This window comes from Primulina eburnea, chromosome 11, assembly GCF_022965805.1.
Source record: "Primulina eburnea isolate SZY01 chromosome 11, ASM2296580v1, whole genome shotgun sequence".
NCBI classification, from domain to species: domain Eukaryota; kingdom Viridiplantae; phylum Streptophyta; class Magnoliopsida; order Lamiales; family Gesneriaceae; genus Primulina; species Primulina eburnea.
The window spans coordinates 36,764,629-36,789,578 of NC_133111.1; the positions used below are offsets into that span (position 1 = coordinate 36,764,629).

Consider the following 24,950-nt stretch of genomic DNA (forward strand, 5'->3'; position numbering starts at 1 on the left):
GTAACACCTGAGACAATGAAGGGATGGATATTCCCAGTAAGATTCAGAAAAATCATCCATCATCTCAGATCATTGGAGAAGCATTTGAAGGAATGCAAACTAAAAGAAAGGAGAAAATAGATTATCGAAAAATGATTGGTCTAGTATGCATGACTTCCGTGTACTATCAAGTAAGTCATTCTTATTTTGTTTCACTCATTGAACCCAAAAATATAAATGAAGCCTTAAAAGATGAATTTTGGGTCAATGCGATGCATGAGGAACATGAACAATTTGTTAGGAATGATGTATGGGATTTGGTTTGTAGACCTGATAATGTGAATGTTATTGGTACTAAATGGATTTTTAAGAAAAAAACTGATGAATCTGGAATTGTTGTGAGAAACAAGCAAGGCTAGTTGCTCAGGGGTATACACAAGTTGAAAGGATTGATTTTGATGAGACATTTGCACATGTTGCCCGAATTGAATCAGTCCGACTTTTACTTGTCGTTGCTTGTCACATGAACATAAAACTATATCAAATGGATGTGAAAAGTGCATTCTTGAACGACATTTTGAATGAGGAAGCTTATGTAAGCCAACCTAAAGGATTTGAAGATCCACACCACCCGGACCATGTCTACAAGTTGAAGAAGGCACTTTATGGACTAAAACAAGCTCCACGAGCATGGTATGGTAGGCTTACTGAATATCTGCTTGACTTGGGCTTCAAACGAGGTGAAGTTGATAAAACCTTTTTTATTCAAAATTCGAAACATGATATTCTTGTGTGTCAGATTTATGTGGATGCCATCATTTTTTGCGCTTCTTCTCAAAAGCATGTTGATGTTTTTTTTAAATGCATGTCTACCACATTTGAAATGAGCATGGTAGGAGAATTAAGTTTCTTTCTTGGATTGCAAATTAAACAAATGCATGATGGTATTTTTCTATGTCAATCCAAGTATGCTAAGAATTTGGTAAAGAAATTTCTGCTGAGAATAGTAAACACATGAAAACTCCAATGGGGTCGACTGAAAAATTGTCTAAAGACGATGTTGCCGCAGGTGTTGACAACACCCAGTATCGCAGCATCATAGGCAGTCTTCTTTACTTGAGTGCTAGTCATCCCGACATCATGTTTAGTGTATGTTTGTGTGCCAGGTACCAGGCTGATCCTAAAGTCACTCATTTAAAAGCTGTCAAAAGAATTCTGAGATATATAGTTGGGACAGTTGACATAGGGTTGTGGTACACCAAAGAAACAGACACCAATTTTGTGGGTTTTAGTGATGCTGACTGGGTTGGAAACCAAGATGATAGGAAGAGTACCACTGGTGAATGTTTTTATCTTGGTAACAATTTGGTGTCATGGTATAGTAGAAAGCAAAATTGTGTGTCTCTGACCACTGCTGAATCTGAATATGTTGCAGCTGCTAGTTGCTGCTCACAACTCTTGTGGATGAATCAAATGATTAAATATTATGGTTTCAACAGTGACACCTTAATTGTATACTGTGACAATTCAAGTGCAATTGATATTTCAAAAAATCCAGTACAACACTCTCAAACAAAACACATAGACATTAGACATCACTTTATTTGAGATTTGGTTGAGAAAGGTACAATTAGAATAGAATTTGTTGGAACTGAGAATCAACTGGCTGATATTTTTACAAAACCATTAGATTTTGAGAGATTTTCCAATCTTAGGAAGTCTCTCAGCTTGTGTGCACAATGATCACTCACGGATGTTGTCCTGGGTGTTACAACATCTGTGGACAACACTCAGCATGCATGTGCACTATATTTTTAGGATGCTAGAGATATTACATTCATCATGTTTTGTGTGAATCCTGTACAAGTGAAGGACACTAAATGATGTGCTCTCAGTTGAGAATCAAACTTTCTCTCAAAATTTTCTAAAATGTGGATTATGCTCAATCTAAGTCATTAAGTAATTGAGGATGTTCGTGTATCACATGATCTTGTCCAATGTGGGAAATGACTTGGAAGATTCTTGAGCAATAAGGTGAAAAACAGAAAAGAGGAGAAAAATTGAACAAAAATGTTTTGAAAAAAATGGAAAAAGCTACCTAGAGGAGTCCAATGAAGACCGTTCTTCTAGAGTGAGAGCTACCACTTCTAAGTCAAAATACAGATGGAAAAAGCTACCTAGAGGAGTCCAATGTAGACCGTTCTTCTAGAGTGGGAGCTACCATGTCTGAATTAAAAATGTTCTAGAAAGTTTGAGTCCAAATTGTGAGTGTTGCCAGGAGGTGTTACCAACACCCAAGTACAGACAGATCACAGTTTGATCACATGCATGTGAATTTCATTCTTGATCATATTTTAGGCATAAATTTAAGTCATTCATTCTGATGGTATGTGAATTCATCGAGTCCAGTGAGCTATCAGATTTTAATTTATGAAATACGAAGAAAACCCTAACCAACTTAATTTTGAAATATCTTGATCTCTAACTATTTGTGGGGTTAATTCGACGTGGTGTTTTATCCTGACTGATTTCTTGAAATAATGATTGCACTATTTCAGAAAGTTACCATTGGGGGAGAGTAAAAATTGATTTGGAAAGGTGCTGAAGTTGCGGCTCAACAGAATGTTACTGTTGGAGGGTTGTGCTTAAATAATTAGGAATTGATGAGGAATAACTTTACCGTTTATTATTTTCCCTCAGATTCTGAAATTTCACCTGCCCTCACTATTCAATTTTTTTTCGCGCAAATTGTCTCTGCTCTTCGCAATTTTTTGTGTCCTTCGAACCACTCTACCTCTGTTGTTCTTGATTTCCCAGATGGCTGGCTTCGATCCCCACGACATTAGGAGTGAAATGACCGCGAGCATGCGTGGAGAGTCATCGGGCACAACACCCACCGCCGAAGCCAATGTTGAGGGCCTGGAAATTGTGGGTGTGCCAGAAGAACCAACTCCGCTGGAAATAATCGCCCCCGGTGAACCTAGGAATGAAATCAACGTTGAGAATCCACCGGATTTTGAAGCCCTGAATAAAGCTTTTTCCCCTGCTCCTCTGCGCCGAAGGTCAAAGAGACAAGCAGGACCTTGACTTTGTTCCAACCAAGAAGCCTCGGGCATCTACCTCCTCAAATCTTCTGGACCCTGATTTCTCATTTGGAGATGACTCCGATGATGATGATTTTGAGTTGGTGGCTTGCCCCAAACCAACTATTGCTGCAAAAGAACCCAGTTCTACTTCTGATGTTCAAGAGCAAAGCCCCGTCACAGATCCACAAAATGTTGCAGAAGAAAGCTTCCCTGCTGAGCCTGAAGAAGATGAACAATCTCTGGCCGAGTTTCTTGCTCAACTTAAAGAAGAAAAGGCTGTCAAGAAACAAATTTCTAAGGATGATGAACCTGATTCAGAAATGATGAGAGAATTTGAGGACAACCGGCCTAGAGCTTCTGATTATTCCTCTTCATCCTTTGTGTCTGATTTTGAATCTGAAAAACAAGATGATGCTGGATCAGAAGATATTGGCTCTGAAGAAAGTGAGTCTTCTGAAGATGTCACTGCTGCTGCTGCCGGTGTTGAGGTGGATGTTGACAACACCGAGCACAACATTGACTCTGCTGACTATGATTTAAGTAAGTCTTTTTCCCCCAAGTTTTATCCTGAAGATGCCTTGGCATTGTGGCCCTTGTTTATTGAGAGAGAGCTGATTGAGGAGAAAAATATTGATGTGGATGCATATGGGAAACACAATTTGATTGAGTTCCTAAAGAACCAAATGTTGCTCTCCACTGTCACTACAGTTATGCCCTACTGCCACCATGTGGTGTTGGAATTCTACTGCAATCTCCTGAGCAGTGTTGGAGATGAGGAATCTGTGAAGTATGGGAGAGTGTTTGTTCGTGATCGTATCTACAAATTCTCACCTTCTGTGATTAATGCATTCTACAACACTCCTGATGTTGAGGAAGTTGAAGAGAATCTGGACATAAATGTTGTAACCTCTGTGCTCACTAGAGGCCTGATCAAAGTGTTCCCTGACCATCCCAAGAAGTTGAGTGTTGCTAATCTCACTTTGTTTTTCTCTGTGCTGCACAAGACCTCAATTTGGAATTAGACACCGTCAACCAATTCTACTACTGTGACTAGAACTCAGGCCCTGGTGTTGTTTTGTATTGGTACTGGACGTGCCTTTAACTTTGGGAAGCTGGTGTTTAAGACAGCATTGCAATATGCTGAAGGTGACTTCAAGAAAACTAAGTTGCCTTACCCTTCACTGATTTATGGAATCTTGGAATCTCAATGTTTCATTAGGGATATTGATGAAGACCACTGTCCTGTCGGAGATTCTCTGAAGATTTCTAATGCTTATTTCAAAGGCAACAGAAAGATCGATCTGCCTTGGCTGAATTCTAGTGTTGCTCCGGATGTTGGAAACACTGGTGATACAACATCTGAGCCTGTGCCTGAGATTGCTAAATCGCCTACTTCAGATGTCTCTCCTACTGGTTATGTAAGACTGTCTATCTCATATATTCAAGCTCAGATTGCCTATGGTCGACAACAAATTGAAAATGCCAAGAAGACCATTGAACATTATGAAAATCAAGTGGCTGATTGTGAGCTTATACTGGATGTTGCTGACCATTCTGGACAAAAAGGGGGAGGAGATAAAACTGGAACTAGTGGAGCAAAAATGGCTGATGATGATGATGCTGGCAGTAATGAAGGATAATGAAATTTCCATCTTGATGGTTTTGTACTTTAGTTGTTTTTACTTTCTTTGATCTTAGTTTTTCCTGATTAATGAACTGCTTTAGCTATTTTTATTTTCTCTAATCTTAGTTTCTCCTGATTAATAAACTGTTTCGATGTTATGATCTGAATGTTGCAACATCTAACATACAACATCTGTTTTAATTGTGTTTGGGTTCAGAGGAGGCTTAACGGTAGAATTCAGGGAGAGTCAACTAAAGTTGGCTGAGTCACTGATTTGCTAACTCAGGGGGAGCTGAGCCGTACAACCATTTTTGGGTTGTTTTGTCCAGAAAAGCAAAAAAGGGGAGATTGAAAGGAATTTTATTCCTTGATATTTTTTTTTTTTATCTTTAATATTTTGCCTTTCTAGACATGAGAATAATCTTGAAATTGATGATATGATCTCGTGGAAATTCAATATTTGATATAAGACTATATTTGATATGATCTCATAATATATTTAAGATATGATATCACAATATCTTTAAGATATTATCCTTCTTTTAAAAGAGTTTGTTTCCTAATGAATATATATATATATATATATATATATATATATATATATATATATATATATATATATATATATATATATATATATATATATATATATATGACTCAAAGGATTAGAGAGAGATGGAGAGCATAAGAATCCTCGTGAGAGACGAATTCGTACGGGGAGTTTCCGAGATCGAAGCAATCTCGTGCAAGTATTAAAGTGTTGCTGTGAAGTGCATACAACGGGTTTTTGAAGACAACGCCTAATCACTGCTTTGATTAGTGTGTTAATTTTTGTTAAGATTTTTCACTTCTCAGTTTATGCATCCTCTGTATATTGGTTATACGGTTTGTTAGAGGTTTATGATGCAATTGGTTTTTACTCGCCTTAGTTAGGGAGTTGTTTTATTCTTTCACTAGTATTGGTTTTTGTAAACTTACAAGTTTTTCTAGTGAATTATTTTGCCCTGAGGCATCGCGCAAGTATTTTATACTTGTACATAATTTATATTTCGTCTTTCATATGATTATCATTCCAGTTGTATGTTAATGTGTTAAACTATAATTTCCGCTGCATGTTGTCGTGGGTGTTACAATACCTACGCACAACACCTATTTTCTGATACACAAAACACTCACCCTCATCACGTTTACCCTGGGGAAACGGAACTTTCATCGTGAATAGATGGTACCACGTTGGATGAAAGATTGGTGATGGTTGGATCAAAGAAACCAACAAGAAAGATCGAATCCAAAGGCAAGAAAACTCTCGGCCAATGTGTGTGTTGTGGTGTTCTTCTCGAAAAATATGAATTTTGTGCATGTGTTGTAGGACTCTTTTAAAGAAAATTTAAAAAGGTTTCCTAAACACTTAATTAATGGGCTCAATTAACCATATTTTTTAAATAATTAATTAGATCCATTAATGTGGGGACCCGGTCGCTAATCCTCTTCTTAATCATCGTTGGGATTTAATTATCAGTTCTGATAAACAGGGTCTAAAAATTTTTATTTTAAAAATGTAAATGCAAAAGGTAATGGAATCTAAATAATATACATCTCTGTATAACAACTACAATTCAGTAGAAAAGTACAATACTGTACAACTTCAGTCTAAAGTTTAGTTACTAAGTTCAAGTAATAAAACAAGTCTACAGTAAGTCCGGAATCACCACGCTATCTAGTCCAGCCTCTTTCTCATCTTGACCCTGATCCAGCCCCACCTGTTGTCATGCACACATACAAAACAAGACAACAGCCGGATAACTCCGGTGAGAATAAATCCCAGTATAAAACATGGTAACATGTATATAAACAATCTAAATCATAAAACATGCTATCATGAATATATTCAAAGCAATAGATTTCATAATCTATGGAATCTACTCAAAATAAGCATACGACTCAGTTCAGATCATCATGCAATTCAAATCATATCATATGAACATGCTATCATAACTGAAAGCAATAAACATGGGTTTCATAGTCTATGAAACCACCTCTATAAACACATGCAGTTCTAGTCAAATCATGTCTAGACTCGACTCAACTATAACTCTAGGGATCCCGTGATGAATAAGACGTCAATGGCTGTTACCTACTCAACCAATCGTGGTAACTGTACGTCTTATTCCTAGACTTCGGCCATGGCTGTATCGTGGTGCTACCATCGGAGGGTGTCTGCTCCTATGTACGATACACCGAACGTCTAGAAGTCTGACTATCTGTCAAACTTTCCTATCTCAAATGCAATGTATAACAATCTGTAAACAAAGCATGCTCATTTCCAAAAGATTTGAATATAAAGTCTATAAACAAATCATAATCATATCAAGAGACAAACAATAATCAAGTATGTGATTTTATTGGGAAACTCAAATGAGATCTGATTTGAGTTGTATCTTCCCAGATATCACATGAATTATACCTTTGTCGTCCCGGTCTGATGATGACGAAGACCTGTATTCAACTCTGTCCATCTCGAATCTGAAATGACAATATTGAATACGCTGTATCAGTGAATAATTCCATATACAATCTGTTCTGATCAATACTCAATTCAGTATAAAATCTGATCAATGTCTGAACAAGATACAATCTGAGTCATATCAATAATATCCCAGTCTAATCGATATCATATCTGAATCTGATCAATCTAAGTCAACTGATGTTTCTACGGCATAACAATATAGTCTGAATAACCCCGTCAATCTGAACATCACCAATGTAATACTGGAACTCATAATCTGTGTCACATAATTCATACTCTGAATATTAACACAATTTTGATATAGAATCTCAGTCAATATCTTTCAAAAATCATAACAATTACAGAAACGGTCTGCTCTTTAATCTGACTTCAATTCTATAATGTCTACGGTAGCAGAAACACCATATCTGAATCATATTAAATTCTGACAATATCATAAATTCAAATCTTGTCTAAACGTAACAAAACTTACGTCCAGTTGTAGCCTGTGTTGATAAGAACACAGTACTGAAGTCGGATTCAAAATCAGACGGGCGGATTTCTCACAAAAGGCGTAAGGATTTTCTACTAACTTCCTGAAGCTTCTCTCTTGATCCTTCCTCGTTTTCTGAGGAAATGAAACGTAATATACATATATATATCCAAGCTTGCATGCAAACGAAACGTGTTTACTTTTCGTGACTTTCGGTCGGCGCTCGAGCGGTGCAAATCTACCGCTCGAGCGCGGTATCTTCTGTCCAACAATTTCAAGTCGCACCCTTGGCGCTCGGGCGGTCAAATCTACCGCCCGGGCGCCGAACCTTCTGCTCGAACGATGAATTACCGAGACATTGGCGCTCGGGCGGTTGTTTTCTACCGCTCGAGCGCCGGAGGTGCTGCCCAAATCCTTGGCTAATCATGCAACGACGCTCGGTCTCGGCATATTGGTTCATTTAAATTCTTATAATTTCAATCATGTCAATTAATCAACGTCTGATTATAATGATGAAATCTCGGGCATTACAATTAATATTAATAAAATCATTAAGGCTCAAATTAAAAGATTTAAAATTATCTATTTCTAAAAAAATATCTTATAAAATACATAATTTTCTTGCTCCTATTAATTAATTTAAATTTGACTTTAAAAATTCAATAATTCTTAAAATATTTAAAATAAATATTTTCTTAACTAAAAAAAAAATTAGCTTTTAAATTTTTAACACTTTAATCGTCTCCGTTCTTCAGTCCCGCCCAACCTTCGATATTCGTCTGAAAATACTTAAATTATGAACCATGAAAAATTACACAATTAATCATTTAGTCAATCTAATATATCATTTAATTAAAATATTTTAGCAATTTAATAATTTTCATGCATGCGGTTTACGTACACCAATTTTCAGGCGTTACACCTACAATGCATAACCTACGTGAGTTAATGCCAATAAATAAAAAACATGCATGCTATGAAAAAATCGGCACTGTCGAATGAACCATCATCTCATTATCTCAAAAGACACGCCCCCTATTAGCTCATATGGTCGGTCATCTATGAAGTTCGTTGCTGACGTATCGATCATAAGAAGATTTCCGTCAAGTCCTGGTTCATTCCCTCGTGATTATCAAATGCACGCCTGCTATCAACCCCTGTAATCACTCGAGATGTATCCCACCCAAGTCCAACATATCACATAATCAGCTTTCCTTGTATACCTCGGTGCCCTAATAGTAGCAAACAAAATATTTCATTTCCTCAAAATCAGGTACTCGTGCATGCAATATGTCAAGTATGCTATGCATTATTCTTTCTAGTGAAAAACACAAATAAATAACAATTTGTTGTATTAAATACATCAAATAATTCATAATACATAATATAAAGCACTTATTTAGGCATCAAGATCACAATTATTATTGCAAAGAAATACTATATTTATGCATTGTATTTGTAAATGGATTGTTATTTATGTTTCGCTAACTAGTTGTTTTATTCTAAATTTCTCAAGTGGTATTTATATAATTCCGAGGGCTCTCACTTCGACACGTCTTCACTCTAGTCTCTAGTACCTAGGCTAGTGACGTACCTTGAAGTTACATTTATTGCTTCACTTGCCAATGAACTCGTCGATCAACCAGTGAAAGGAATAAAAGCATATGTATTGCTCTAAAAGGTGAAATCGCTCACTTTAGGTGTCCCTCACCTCCGGCCCGATAGGATTGTGAGAGGAGGTAAATCATAGTGACTCAGCCAACCAGTAGCAGCTAGACCTTACGCTACGCACGCACAAAGAGCTCCCCCTCATTGGAAGGAATTTAACTCCCACACTGCCGCTTGCGAGACTCGATCCCTGATCATTGCTCCAAGATTCACTGCTTCTGATCAACTGAGCTAAGCTCATAGGGACATAGACAAATATGATCGAGATGAAAGAGAAAGTTGGTTTCTTGGAAAAGTTTTTCTTGGCTAAACTTAGTCTCTAATTAATTTTGTGGACTATGCTTGCTTTTTATTAAAAAAAAACAATCACTTTTAACTACTAAGGCAATGTTTGGTAGGCCTGATTAAATATGTTTGTCTAATTCTGTCCATCACTATCCACTGCTTGGTTCATTTTCAAGTAAACCCAACCCAATCCAATGTCCAATGGACTAAAGGTATTAGGTTAGTTAAAATAAACCTTGGCAAGCCCATTATTAATAGTCCTGATTTGTACATTTCAAGTAAACCCACCCAATCCAATGTCCAATGGACTAAAGGGTATTAGGCTAGTTAAAATAAACCTTGGCAAAGCCCATTATTAATAGTCGTGATTTGTATCTACCGTGTGTTTTCCTACAATACCCTTTCATCCACCCCAGAAGGCCAACCAAAAAGTCTCCTCCCAACTGAGCAACAGCGGACGAAGAACACTGAGTGTGTCGGCGACATTTTCTTTCCCCGTTCAACTCTTCGGTTAGCAGGTTTTTGTAACGTTTAAATTTCTTTCATTCACACTTTAATTTGCAGAAACTTTTATCGATTTTAAATTTGCTGAGGTTAAATTTTGGGGATGCACTTCGCCCATTTTTGCATCAATCTGAGTAATCTCTCGATGTGTCGTTAAATGAGGTTGCTTTCTGTTTAGCTTCTCTGCCAAAAATCTTATTTTTCCTACTTTTGGTTGACATAGTTCACTTCAAATCGTACTCTCCTTTCTGTTTGTTTTTTCCGTGTTCGACGAAACCCTAGTAATTCTCTTTGTAATACTTCTCATTGGCTGAACTTTTTAGTCGATTTCAGAATTTATTTTATAAAAATAAGGAAACATGAACTGAATATTATTTTTTTCTACATAATCTGTGCACAAGAGAAATTTGAAGCCTTCGGATGTTTGATTCACCTGGAACGCATCACGATCCACAGATTTGGATGAAGAATTCTTATATCTATGCAGACATGTTTACGGTGATGTCGCCTAGGGTTGTGATGGAAGATTTGGTGGAGGAATGTGGTAGAAGACAATGTGAGGAAAGGAGACAAAAGTGGGTCTTAATTTAATAAGGTCAAAACGATGTCAAAGGGTATATTTGGTAGTTGAAAATTAGTTGATTCATTTATCACACCCAACAAAATCAAACCAAACAAAACAATATTTTCAGCAAATCTTACAAACCTTTTAAATAATCATTTATCTTATCATTTACGTACTAATCATTCAATAATCCTATCACTTGAACCAAACACAAACTTAAAGACTAGAATTTAATATACATGAAATATAGTCTATATATTTTATTTGAAATGAGTAAATATTAATAGTAATTAGTAAAAATCGATCAAAATAATAATATCTTGTAATTTTATATTATTTCTGATAAATTATTGGGAAAAAAACATGAATCAAAATATATAAAATTATATTATAATCACTATTTTATTTTACATTTAAAAAAAGTGAAAAGGCCTGATTACGTCTAGTTCAAAATTCAATCTTCTTCATATCGTTACCCCCTATCCCGCTCCATTGCTTACCACTTGGCTTTCCCTTTCCGCAGCACAACTCCCACAAACCCTACGCGGCGGAGGAGTGATCATCTCATCCATGGCGCAAACCACCTTTCACCTCCCCTTGGACGCAGACGGCAACTGCATGCTGTGCAAAACAAAGCCGCCGGAGCAGGCGACGCTTATCTGCGGCACGTGTGCCACCCCTTGGCACGTGGACTGCCTATCTGTGCTACCGGAAACCATGGCTTCGGCCTTGCATTTCGAGTGTCCTGACTGCACCGGAGACGGAATGGCTGGAGCTCCGGCGCCTACCGTTTCGGAGAATGAACAACTTTTTGCCAGGATCCGTGAGATTGAGGCCGATGATTCGCTATCAGAAATGGGAAAGGCGAGGAAAAGGCAAGAGCTTTTAAGTAATGGAATCGAAGTGAATGAGGAAGAAAAGGAGGAGAAAGTGAATGATATATTGGGATTGGTGGGCGAGAGCTTTAAGTGTTCCTTTTGTATGCAGCTTCCGGAAAGGCCTGTCACGGCATGACCATCTCTCTCTCAATTAATTATTATTTTTGCCTCCTTTAATTTGAATGTTTGCTCGTACTTCATTATCTGAATATATTCATCTTACAGACAATCATATGCATATTCACGTGGACATTCGATCTCCTGCTTATTGTTCAGTGCTTTGTTCTGATTCGTGTCTTAAAAAATAATGGAAGGTTAGTGTCTGTGCAAGTGTGTAACCAAGTGAGATGGTTCGATGGAACTGTCGGTAGAAGAATTATTTGACATGCAATTAATGTGCAGTACATTAATTTGACTAGAGTGGATCTCATGTCAGACCATCACGGATCTTAACATGTGAAACGGGTCAACTCTACCCATATTCACAATAAAAAGTAATACTCTTAGCATAAAAAATAGTACTTTTTCATGGATAACCCAAATAAGAGACCCGTTTCACAAATATGACCCGTGAGACCGTCTCACACAAGTTTTTGTCATTTGACTAAATAATTTGAAGATGGAAAAAACGTGGGGTTGTCATTATTTGACTCAGGAAAATTCAGAGGAGAAAATACGTTTTTATATGCGTTTTCACACGGACAAGGGGCTCTATAAATAGAGCTCTCCCTCTTTTATTCTTAAATCATCTCTTCTTCTAGTTTTCTCTCATCCTATTAGTTCTCCTGTATTAAGAGAGTGCATGTTCTCTTTGGAAACACAGTGAGTGAGTTGTACACCACAAAATATTATAGTAGAATTCTTTTCATCTTGCCCGTGGTTTTTACCCTAATAATTTTTAGGGATTTTCCACGTAAATCTCGGTGTCCAGTTTATTCTTTATTTTCTGATTTTATTATCTCAAATTACCGCAAGTGAGACCAACAAGTGATATCAGAGCCTTGGTTTAAATTTTTTTAAAATTTTGAGTATGCTTTGTGGTTGCAGCCTAGACTAATCTTCCATATCAGAAAATATTTTTTGAGATTTTTTTATTAAGGCAGAATTATTTTGTTCAGTCTACTTAATTGTTGTAGACATAATGATGGGCAGCTACGAGATAGCAAAGTTCAACGGAAGCAATTTTATGCTGTGGAAAATAAAGATACAAGCAGTTTTGTGAAAGGAGGATTGCTTGGCGGCTATTGGAGATAGACCGGTAGAAGTTATGGATGATGGAAAGTGGAATGAGATGAATGACAATGCTGTTGCCAATTTACACTTGGTTATAGCAGACGAAGTATTGTCAAGTATCTCTGAGATAAAAAACAAAATAAGTTATCTGAGATATTCTGACAAAGATGTAAGAGGTCAAGTCTCTACACAACATGATTTTCCTAAAGAGAAGACTTTATACTCTTCGAATGGCGGAATCTTCATCGAGACCGACTATATCAACACATTAATACTCTATTTGCCCAACTCACTTCCATGGGGCATAAAATAGGGGAAAATGAACAGTGCAGAGCTTCTATTTCAAAGTCTACTAGATTGATATGATCAACTTATCATCAATACAATATTTTTATGGGTTTCTAAAATTCGATAATGTTTTAACTGCGGTTCTCGGTGAAGAAAGCCGGCGCAAGAATAAGGAAGACATGTTGGTAACTTCGAAGCAGGCAGAGACTTTGCCGATGATAAGAGGAAGATTTATGGATCGTGACTCCAGTGGGAGTCAAAGACGAGGTAGATCAAAGTCGAGAAGTAAGAAGAAAAATATTTACTGCTTTAAATGTGGCGGTAAACTGACACTTCAAGAAAGAGTGTACGAGTATCGACAAAAGTTCTCAAGGAAGCGTGGCCAGTACTTCATGCGGTGGTGAATTATTATTCAGCGAAGCAGCAACTGTTGCAGAAGACAGAAACAATTTTTGTGATACATGGATTATGGATTTAGGAGCGACGTGGCACATGACGTCTCAGAGAGAATGATTTGATCATTATGAATCAGTCTCAGGAGGATCTGTATTCATGGGATATGATCATGTTTTGGAAATTGCTGGGGTCGGTACTATCAAAATAAAAATGTTTGATGGTACCATTGCACCTATACATGAGGTACGACATGTGAAAGAACTGACGAAAAATCTTTTGTCCTTGGGGCAATTAGATGATATCGAGTGCAAAATTCGTATCCAGAACGAAATCATGAAAATTGTGAAGGGTGCGCTTGTGGATATGAAGGCGGAAAAAGTTGCTGCAAATCTGTATGTACTATTGGGAGAAATACACAAAGAGGCGGAACTAGCTGTTGCATCAATTGGTTCAAGAGAAGAATTAACAGTGTTATGACATAGAAATCTCGGGCATATGTCAGAACGAGGGGTTGAAAATTCTCTCAGAACAGAAGCTGATGCCAGGGACTTACAAAAGTGTCACTACCCTTTTGTGAGCACTGTGTCTCGTAAACAACACATATTAAAGTTTGGACACTTCTACTGTCAGGAACAAAACATATTGGAGCTGATTCATTCGGATGTTTGGCAGGCACCGGTTGTATCCCTAGGAGGAGCGAAATACTTTGTCTCGTTCATTGATGATTTCTCTAGGAGATGTTAGGTGTATCCAATCAAGAAGAAATCAGATGTTTTCCAGGTTTTCAAGATTTCAACCGCTGGTTGAACTTGATTCTGAAAAGAAAATCAAGTGTTTGAGGACTGACAATGAAGGAGAATATATCAGTGACGAGTTTGATGTATATTGTCAACATGAAGACATCAAAAGACAGTTCACGACGACTTACACACCTCAACAGAATGGAGTAGGCAGAGCGGATGAAAAAAACCTTGTTGGACAGAACAAGAGCTATGTTGAAGACTGCAGGTCTAGAAAAGTCGTTTTGGGCGGAAGCAGTCAAAACCGCTTGTTATATTATCAATCGTTCTTTATCAGTAGCGATTGATCTGAAGACTCCGATGGAGATGTGGACTGGGAAGCCGACAAATTATTCTCATTTGCATACATTTGGAAGTCCTGTGTACATTCTGTATAATGAGCAAGAAAGATCGAAGTTGGATTCGAAATCCAGAAAATATCTTCTTGGGTTATGCTGATAGAGTAAAGGGGTTTTGCTTGTGGGATCCTACTGTTCACAAGCTTGTCATCAGTAGGGATGTTATCTTCGAGGAAGATAAAGTAAAGGGAGACAAAGGCACACCGAATTCAGAAAATACTATTTTGCAGGTGGAAAATAAGACAGACGAAGGTCAAGTTTTTTGTGAAGCAGTACTAGAGCACGAAGAACAAGAACATGTTGAGTCTGAAGTTTCCAATGTGAGACAGTCAACTCGAGACAGAATACCACCAGGTTGGCTTTCAGATTATATCACTGAAAACAATATTGCATATTGTCTATTATCAGATGATGGCGAGCCATCAAGTTTCCACGAGGCTACTCAAAGCTCAGATGTATTCTTGTGGATGATAGCAATGCAAGAAGAATTGGAGGCATTGGACAAGAATAAAACTTGGGATCTTGTTACACTACTACGAGGGAGTAAAGCCATTGGAAAGAAATGGGTCTATAAAATCAAGCGACAAAGGGGTCTATAAAATCAAGCGTGATGGTAATAACCAAGTGGAACGGTATCGTGCTAGATTGGTAGTAAAAGGGTATGTTCAGAAAAAAGACACCGACTTAAATGAGATATTTTCTCCTGTGGTTTGGCTTACAACAGTCAGAGCAGTGTTGACATTGTGTGCGGTGTTTGACCTACATCTAGAACAGCTAGATGTGAAAACGGCATTTCTTCATGGAGATCTTGAAAAGAAATCTATATGCTCCAGCCAGAAGGTTTTGCAGAAAAAAGCAAAGAGAACTTGATTTGCAGGTTGAACAAATCTCTGTACGGTCTCAAACATGCACCAAAGTGTTGGTACGAGAGATTTGATTCCTATATCATGAGGCTTTGATACAATAGATTGAGCGCAGACCCTTGTACATATTTCAAGAAGGTCTGTTGATGATTATATTATTTTGCTGTTGTATGTGGACGATATGTTGGTAGGAGGCCCCAACAAAGATCAGGTCCAAGGATTAAAGACACAGTTGGCTAGGGAATTTGATATGAAGGACTTGGGACCAGCAAAAAAGATTCTAGGGATGCAAGTTCACCTGAGACAGAAGTAACAGAAAGATTTGGCTTTCGCAGAAAAATTATTTGAAGAAAGTCTTGTCACGCTTCAACATGCAAGATAGTAAGCCAATATCGACTCCTTCTTCTGTTAACTTCAAGTTATCATCCGAGATGTGTCCTAGCAGTGAAGTTAAGAGGATGGAGATGTCTCGAGTACCATATGCATCAACATTGAAAAGTTTGATGTTCGCCACGATATGTACAAGACCGGACATTGCTCAAGCAGCAGGAGCAGTTAGTCAGGTATATGGCGAATTCTAGACGAGAGCATTGTGTTACTGTTAAGAGGATCCTTAGATACATTAAGGGTACCTCAAATGCTGCATTGTGTTATGGTGGATCGGATTTTAAACTCAGATGCTATGTCGATTCAGATTATGCAGATGATTCTGATAAGAGAAAATCTACTACTGGTTATGTGTTTACGCTTGCAGGGATAGTTGTAAGATGGGTTTCAAAACTGCAGACAGTTGTGGCATTATCTACAAAAGAGGGTAAGGAGGCAATATGGATGAAAAATTATTGGAGGAGATCGGGCACAAACAAGAGAACGTTTCTTTGTTTTGTGATAGTCAGAGTTCCTTGCACAGTTGCAATGAATCCAGCATTTCATTCCAGGACGAAACACATTGGAGTCCAATTTCACTTTGTGCGGGAAGTAGTAGAAGAAGAAAGTGTGGATATGCAAAAGATCCATACAAAAGATTACATAGCTGATTTTTTGACCAAGCCAGTGAACACTGATAAGTTTGAGTGGTGTAGATCCTCAAGTGGTTAGCGGAAACGTAATCAGCGGGGAATGACAAGATTGAAATGACGTATGGAGATATATTTGATTCTCAATCTAAGCTCCAAGTGGGAGAAATGTTCGGTAGAAGAATGATTTGACATGCAATTAATGTGCGGTGCATTAATTTGACTAAATAATTTGAAGATGGAAAAAACGTGGGGTTCGCATTATTTGACTCATGAAAATTCAAAGAAGAAAACGCGTTTTCACACGGACAAGGGGTTCTATAAATAGAGATCCCCCCTTTCATTCTTAAATCACCCCTTCTTCGAGTTTTCTCTCATCCTATTAGTTCTATAATATTTGTGATGTATTTTGTTCTCCTGTATTAAGAGAGTGTGTGTTATCTTTGAAAACACAGTGAGTAGTGTTGTACACCATAAAAGATTATAGTGAAATTCTTTTCATCTTGCCCGTGGTTTTTACCTCTAATAATTTTTAGGAGGTTTTCCACGTAAATCTCCGTAACTAGTTTATTCTTTATTTTCGGGTTTTGTAATATCAAATTACCGCAAGTGGGACCAACAGGAACACTCGTGCAATGAATGGGCATGAACTTTTTCTTCTGCTCCATAGTTCCATTTTGTAAAGGTTATAAGCTGAAAACATGGGAACATATGTTATTTTTTAATGGGCAGAACAGACTGATACTTAGGTATGAAAGAAAAAAATATTTATCATTATCATTTGTTCCACAACACAAATAGAAATAGAACTGAGAATACTGGATGACATGTATGTATTTAATTATGATCCTACTCCTAGCATTAATAACTGATATAATTAATTGAGAGGCTATTGCGGTTATATAAAAATCAGTGGAAGCTGTAACGTATATCCATTGACATGATAACAGATCTTCTTGAAAGATTGAAGTTCCATGCCACGGATTTTTACATCCATCCATGTTTCCAAGGCTTGCATATAAGTTAGAAACATTAACGTGTGTTATTACATAATGCGAAACAGCATAAATATTTATCATAATAATCTGTTCTCTAACACAGATGGAAGGATATCATGTATTTAATTATTTCTACTCTAAATACAAATAACTGATACCATCAAACGAGAGGTGTTACTATTATGGAAAAAAATAAAATAGAGCAAGTGGCAATGCAAATCGCTAACATGAAATATTCACGGAGGTAGATTCATGTGGCCATTTATTTCATGCATAACTAATCATAGTTTATTGTCCCACTCCCTCTACTTATTCATTTTTTCAAAAATAAACAAGGATTTTTATATAGTAGATTCTCAGTGACCAGACATGTAATTACTTTTCCTTAATCAGTCCCTCCTTATTTATATCAACAGCATCAGGGGTCTGGTAGCATTCTGGGTGCTAAATTGTAGGAAGTAAAGTGTTATGCTCTATTGTATTTTAAGATTGCATGCTTTGGTGTATGCTAGGTGGCTGATGGATATGTCAATAGTACATTTAGAGAACTTTGATTATATTTTGTATGATTATAAAGAAAGTTTGCATCATGCTGTTTATTCAACAACTTGTCCTGATTCATGAATGAGTGAATTACAATAGTCAATTGGTTGCATAGTAATTAAAAGCGTAAAGCACATTTAAGCACTTACGTGCCTTGGGATTTAAGTGTAAAGTGCACACTTTATGGAAACAAAGCTCGATAAATAAAATATTCTCAAAAATAAATAAATTATTTTTTTTAAAATGTTATACATAAAATATCAAATATAGAAATCATCTCTGTGTTTCAAATAATGTCTGAAGCGCACTTCGATGTGAAGCGCGAATATGCTGAAGTGCACGCTTCATGGAAGCCGTGCGCTTAAGCGCAGACATTATGCTTTTGACAACTATGCTTGGTCGACTTTGTTCAAACTAAAGATGAACCCTTCTTTAGCAAATTACATATTTCAAAACCATTCTGTCTATCAACAAACAACTGCATGCACCTGCATGTTTCCATGAACTCACTTACAAACACGTTATCAATTCCAATGAAGTCCTTCCAAAAAAGACAACAATTTTCATACCTGAAGTAAATTGTATTTTGAATTTTAACAAGTAGTGCTAATGTGCAACAAAAATAAATAATCTCTCACATGTGTGTATTATGAAATTGTTGAATTCATTTAAAATCGAGCTCTTATTGTTTAATGTGAAATTCCCATATCCTTCATGGAGCCTGCAGAAAAAAAGTGAAGAGCCAACGTACATGCTTGCATTGATTATTTCTTGTTTCAATTTGTCAGACGCCATGTGGACACAATTTTTGCTTGAAGTGCTTTGAAACCTGGACTAAGAGAGGAAATCACACATGTATAAAGTGTCGTAGCAGCATTCCCCGCAAAATGGCCATTCAGCCTCGCATCAACTCCACACTAATAGCTGCCATCCGAATGGCGAAACTGGCAAGATCTGTAACCTCTGGAGGGCCTCAAATTGTTTATCATTTTCTGCATAACCAAGACCGTCCTGATAGGGCATTTACTACTGAAAGGGCAAAAAGAGCTGGGATGGCCAATGCTTCAAGTGGAAGGATTTTTGTCACTGTCCCTAAAGACCACTTCGGACCTATACCAGCAGAGAATGATCCAGAGAGGAACCAGGGGGTTTTGGTTGGAGAGACTTGGGATTTGCGTATGGACTGCCGGCAGTGGGGAGTGCACTACCCTCCTGTTGCTGGCATCGGTGGAAGGGCACATTATGGTGCACAGTCGGTTGTAATTTCCGGTGGTTATGAGGATGATGAAGACTGTGGCGAATGGTTTATCTACACTGGCAGGTTTATCTTCTGCCAATTGCATGTTGATCTTGTTCGTGTTTTAGTTTTCTTGGATCTTTATTTGCCAGTTACATTTACCTGAAGACTAAAGTGCCATGGCTTTAAAATAGAAACTTAATGTTGATATCCATGCAGTAGCTGTATAGCTTGTACTCTTGAGATATGGAATGTTACTGAATTAGTTTTTCTTTTGTCAAAGCAAATTAGAAATCTGCATACTAAAATACCATTCTTCTTGTTCCATTATTTTCCAAATTATTATGAATCTTTTATTATTTTCTATGATCTTTTTGTTTCCAACCTACTTATTTTGTTGTCTTAATTTATGATTTTCACAAATGATCCTTGAAATGACATCAAATCCAAGCCTTCCTTACTCCTTTTCTGTTGCTACCCTTTTAGGAATTTCTGTTGTTTACAATTAATCTCAGTGATCTGAATGCATGTTCTTTGCTCATATAAAAGTATTGATTTTATTGTTATTATCTTGTCTGTGCAGTGGTGGTCGAGACCTTAGCGGAAATAAACGTACTAATAAGGAGCAGTCATTTGATCAGGAATTTAAAGAAGGGAACCAGGCTCTACGAGTTAGCTGCGACAAAGGGTATCCAGTTCGAGTAGTCAGGTGATATATTATTACTATTTACTACCTTTTTTCCTCACTCCGTTTTGTTAGTTGAGCTTATTCATCCTAGTACAAAAATCTAGACAATAGCATAAGTTCAGATCTCTTTCTAATTGTTCAAAATATTGACCTAATATTATTCTCAACTGCTATGTTTTTTTTTATCTCTAATATCTATATATAACTATAAAAGGAATAAATATGGGGGTTGATATTTTTGAAATGATTTGTTATTGTGCTTCTCTCAAACATTGGAAAAGCAGTTTGAAACATTTATATAAATTTCATTAGGAATTCTAAACACACTCCCCTAAAGTATTCCTTGCCAAGATTGGAAATACCTCATCTATCAACTCGAACATTCAGGGTACCCATGACTATAACTATAAGATTTTAATTTTTGAACCTATTTGTTGAATTCATTGCTAATCTACAATTGGAAACATAAAGTCTTTTTCACTTAATATGAGCTCTGATAACACAATGATGTCTATTCGTAATTGTTGTGCTTCCCTTGTGGACCTGGACCTTGGGCATCATGAACTTATACCACTTCAACATCCTAAATATCCCAAAGGAACCTCAGCCTAACAATCAGCTTCACTGGTAGTGCTGCATGAAACCAATTAATCAGATTATTTTATAAAACCTTAGAGCAGTTGGTTTCCTTCATCTGCATTGAACAGATCTGAGAAGGATAAGCGTTCTCCCTATGCCCCGGAGAAGGGGTACCGCTATGATGGAATCTACAGGCTTGAGAAATGTTGGAGAAAAGTTGGAAAACAGGTATATTTTTGTGCTAAAGTAGCTTCACTTTATTGAGATTTCTTTTGTTATGGTTGTTAATTTTTACTTTCCTTCTGCATCAGGGATACAAGGTTTGCAGATACTTATTTGTCAGATGTGACAATGAGCCAGCGCCATGGACAAGGTTTGAACTTGGTCATGATAATAGTTTTATTTAAGAGGAATTCCTTAAACGTTTTCATCATCATGTTTAGTGATGAGCACGGGGATCGGCCAAGACTATTGCCAAACATTTCTGAGCTAAAGCATGCAATTGATGTTTTTGAAAGGGTGGAAAGTCCCGCGTGGGATTATGATGTGAGTAGAACTACTATCTTGCTTTGCTTGTTCCCATGCAATCCTGATCTTCATAACTTTCCCTTCCAGAAGTACATCTACCATTTGAGCCAAACATCTTGACAAATGACAAGTGCCTCTCTCCTATTTGTTTCTTGGGTTTTTATGAATAAAATTGTCTCTGAATGGTTGCTGATATAAATCAATCTGAAATTGATTTGTATAAAGCATTGAAGAAGTCATTCAGTCGATTTTTCAGTTAGTTTTCATTTTTGGACCTAAAATAACTGCAAGCTCTCCTTTCCATATCTTCTTATTCAATTTTCCATTTCCTCAAGGAACTTGTTGATGCTGCTTATAAAGTTTACGACAAAAGGGTTTCTTTATCTATCACTAGTTATTTTAATTTCAGGAAGAAAAGACTTGCTGGAAATGGAAAAAACCACCACCTCTCAGCGAAGAAAAAGTAGCGAATGTCAATCTGGAGGACCGAGAGAATGCCAGAAAGGTTATAAGGAAAGCACAGAACACTTCAATGAAAGAGAAATTGTTGAAAGGTATAAAATCCTTCACTGATCTATGCCTGCATAAACTATGCTTTTACTTGTTTTTAGCATATTAAATCCTCGAGGATGATATTTTACCCTTCGCTGGCTATTATCAACTTCTCACAATAATTGTTTCTGCAGTCTCTAGTTTGAGTGTTTCAAGAAACTTGTGCAGTTTCGCACAAAGCATGCATCTTCTGAAAGTTTGATTTTTCGATAGTGGTGGTTTGTTTCTAGACACGTCCAAAGTAACACATATTCATTCAGATGATGAAGGATATTTTCCCCCGATATTGTGTTCATATTTCTATGATGATGGAGTTGAATTAGTTGGCTAGATGAATAATTCAATAACTACGACTCTCATACAGGGTTCAGCTGCCTTCTTTGTGATAAAGTGATGAATCTTCCCCTGACCACTCCATGCGCTCATAACTTTTGTAAGCCTTGTCTGGAAAATGCATTTGCCGGTCAAACATTCACAAAAGAGAGGATGTGCCACAATGGACGAAAACTCCGTTCACAAAAGAACATAATGAAATGCCCTTCATGCCCAACTGATATATCTGAGTTCCTCCAAAATCCTCAGGTACAATTCATGCTCTCAACATCAGTCACGCATGAAGAGTTTGGATAAAGAGTTCCATAGTTATCTGAAAACAATCAAACCAATTGTGTTGCTGCAACTCCAAGTTGCTCCCTTGGTATTTTCTTGAATTAAAGAGTCACATTATTTCTCCCCTTTTAGGTCAACAGGGAACTCATGGAAGTGATCGAAAAACTACAATCGGGGCTTGATGAGGAAAAAAAACGACGATGAGGGCTCCACTGATATTGGGGTATCAAAAGCTATAGACATCATCGGTGATGCTATGCTTGATAATTCTGCAGTCAACTTGTCAAACGAGAAAACAGAAGACAACAATCAAAGTGCTTTGAAGGAATATAGTTCGCCTGGCCTTCCACCCGAGCATGAGAATGCTGAGATTTCAAAGAAACGCAAACACCATGTTGAAAGCAAAGTTCTAGTGGAGAAGTCTGGTGACAGCGATATCTCGTCGACCCCTGTAAAAAGAGGTCGTGGAGACCAAAATGTAGAGCTCAAAACTAGGATCCTTGATAAGTGAATCAAGGATGGACAATGTGCAAGACTTTCACCTCTAATTCGCGTCTACATATGCATTCAATTAACCATTGCATTTGTAATATCTGTATGGTTTTTCAAAAGATAATACTACATATAAACATTATCTCATTAGTTTCTCAAAACTGATATGGTTTGAAGAGTATTTATCAATTATGAGTATTTTAAAGTCGTTATTTCAAAAAATATGTCCTTATGGTGAGTTGGTTGCGTTTTTAAGGTTGGAGGAGCAAAGGTTCTCTATGGTTACCGTGACAAATTTTGCATGCATGATTTTTCCTAATACTATTAGTTTACGTCATATTTCCATAAATAGAAATCCCAGTTAATTTACTTTACGATGTTGTAAAGCTTGAATCTGTTATGTTAGCAACAGTATTGTGTTGGAAAATTGACAACGAATTGAGAATTCGAGAAACATAAGAATATTTTGTAAAGACATAAATAGCAAAATCTTTATGGACTTGTTTTTGTTTTCGACAGAGAAATTCGAAAGCCCAATGTAAAGAGGGCTGCAGTAGAGATAAAGTATGGACTCGAACAAAATATATTTTCACAAGTAATACAATTTTTTATAAATTTCTTAAGCCCAATGTAAAAATCCCAATGATCAGTCTAGCTGACGAAATTAACTGGCAGGAGAGCTCAAAATCAATTAAGCTATGAAAAAGTGGTCATCAAAGCGAAAATGACCGTTTCAATAGCAGAAACAATACAAAACTTTTCCAATGGTCATATTTTTGTTTCAAAAAAACCACAATAATGACAAACAAACCGTTAGTCAGATTTTTAATTGTGACATATCTTAATCTGCAACCTGGAATGTATGAGGTGGAGGGATACGAGGAATGTTAGTTCTGAATTCAAGGATTAATGCCCGGGGACAAGGTATCCTACAACTCATAAGCTGCCAACTAACTATCAAGTGAAGGGAAGAGACTATTATGAGTATCACAACTCTTTCAATCATAATATTGGTTATTGTTGGGTTTTTAAAAATGTCTTATAAGAAATGATCAATAAGAGAATTTTTAAAGTTCCCTTAGAAAAGTAAGATAGTGACTGTGGAAGATCATTTTCCCCCAACGGCCAATATGAATGTAAATAACACCGATTTGTGTGTTTTGCTCAATGAAAGGAGGATGAATGTGGTGGGAGATAAATCCATCAGGCCGAGAAGTGTTATAAAGAAGTGTTGGGTGCCCAGTAAAATGATATTTGAAGTCAGAGTTATAAAAAAAATGTTTTCTGATGGAAGATCAACGATACTCTAAAGGGAGACACTTGATAGATGAGGGAATGCAAGTTATGATAGAATATTCATCGTCAAAAGGTCGGTGAAATAATACCTTGGTGAAAGTTCCTATGCTAAACCAATTGATTATGGAATAAGGGTTGACCAATGGGCATTCTCACCGCGGAAAAAGCCACCCCTGATCATTCATCAAAGGAAAGAAAGAAAACCACGGTTCGTGGTTCCTCCAATGACACCACCCAATGTACAGTGGCATCGTGAAAAATATCTAAAGTTTGCAAAGCCTCTGTCCTGGACACAAAAGCGAAGATTTTTAAGAGAAAGGGCTGTAGAACTTAGAACAGAGGCGAAAAATCTTTAAAAAATAAGAAGTTTGAAAGAAAGGTCATTTAAGATGATGAGGATGATTTGTTATCTGATGGAAGAAATGGTACAATAAAAAAATCTATCTTCAAAGTAGGACATATTCTTGTTTCATCTGACTGTACCACATGTACTTTGGTGTTATCCGATGAGTTTTTTAAATGCAAGAGGATGTATGAGTCTAATATTCTTTCAAAGGTGGGGAATGATATAAGAGTAACTCTATATGTAAACCAAATTTATACAACAATTCCTACAATACAAAAAATTCAATACAAAATTCCATTTATCAAAATTTTATGATTAATTCAATACAAAATCTCACGAAATAATTACAAAATATCAAGATATAATTGTTGTAAATATCGTTGTACGATATTTTGGTTGTATCTTTAACATTATTCCTGGTATAAACTATTCAAAATGAGACACTGAAGCATTGCATAGGAGTTCTCATTGATGAAGGCAGAAAAGTGGTTATCAAAAAGCCTAAAACTGAGATTTCTAAACATAACAAGTCACTTTACACCGCACCACATGCCATGTTA

The 24,950-nt window shown here is 36.9% G+C and overlaps 1 protein-coding gene across 1 annotated transcript; it reads left to right on the forward strand.

Annotated features, from left to right (window-relative positions):
- The first annotated feature begins 11,154 nt into the window (after positions 1 to 11,154).
- Positions 11,155 to 22,953, forward strand: LOC140805713 (E3 ubiquitin-protein ligase ORTHRUS 2-like). The gene is given in 10 exon segments (XM_073161995.1): positions 11,155 to 11,718; positions 18,852 to 19,384; positions 19,884 to 20,009; positions 20,696 to 20,795; positions 20,879 to 20,940; positions 21,011 to 21,113; positions 21,505 to 21,649; positions 22,012 to 22,229; positions 22,389 to 22,450; positions 22,452 to 22,953. Coding segments are annotated over 10 exon segments (2,103 nt in total). The 5' UTR covers positions 11,155 to 11,280; the 3' UTR covers positions 22,768 to 22,953.
- Positions 22,954 to 24,950: the final 1,997 nt, after the last annotated feature.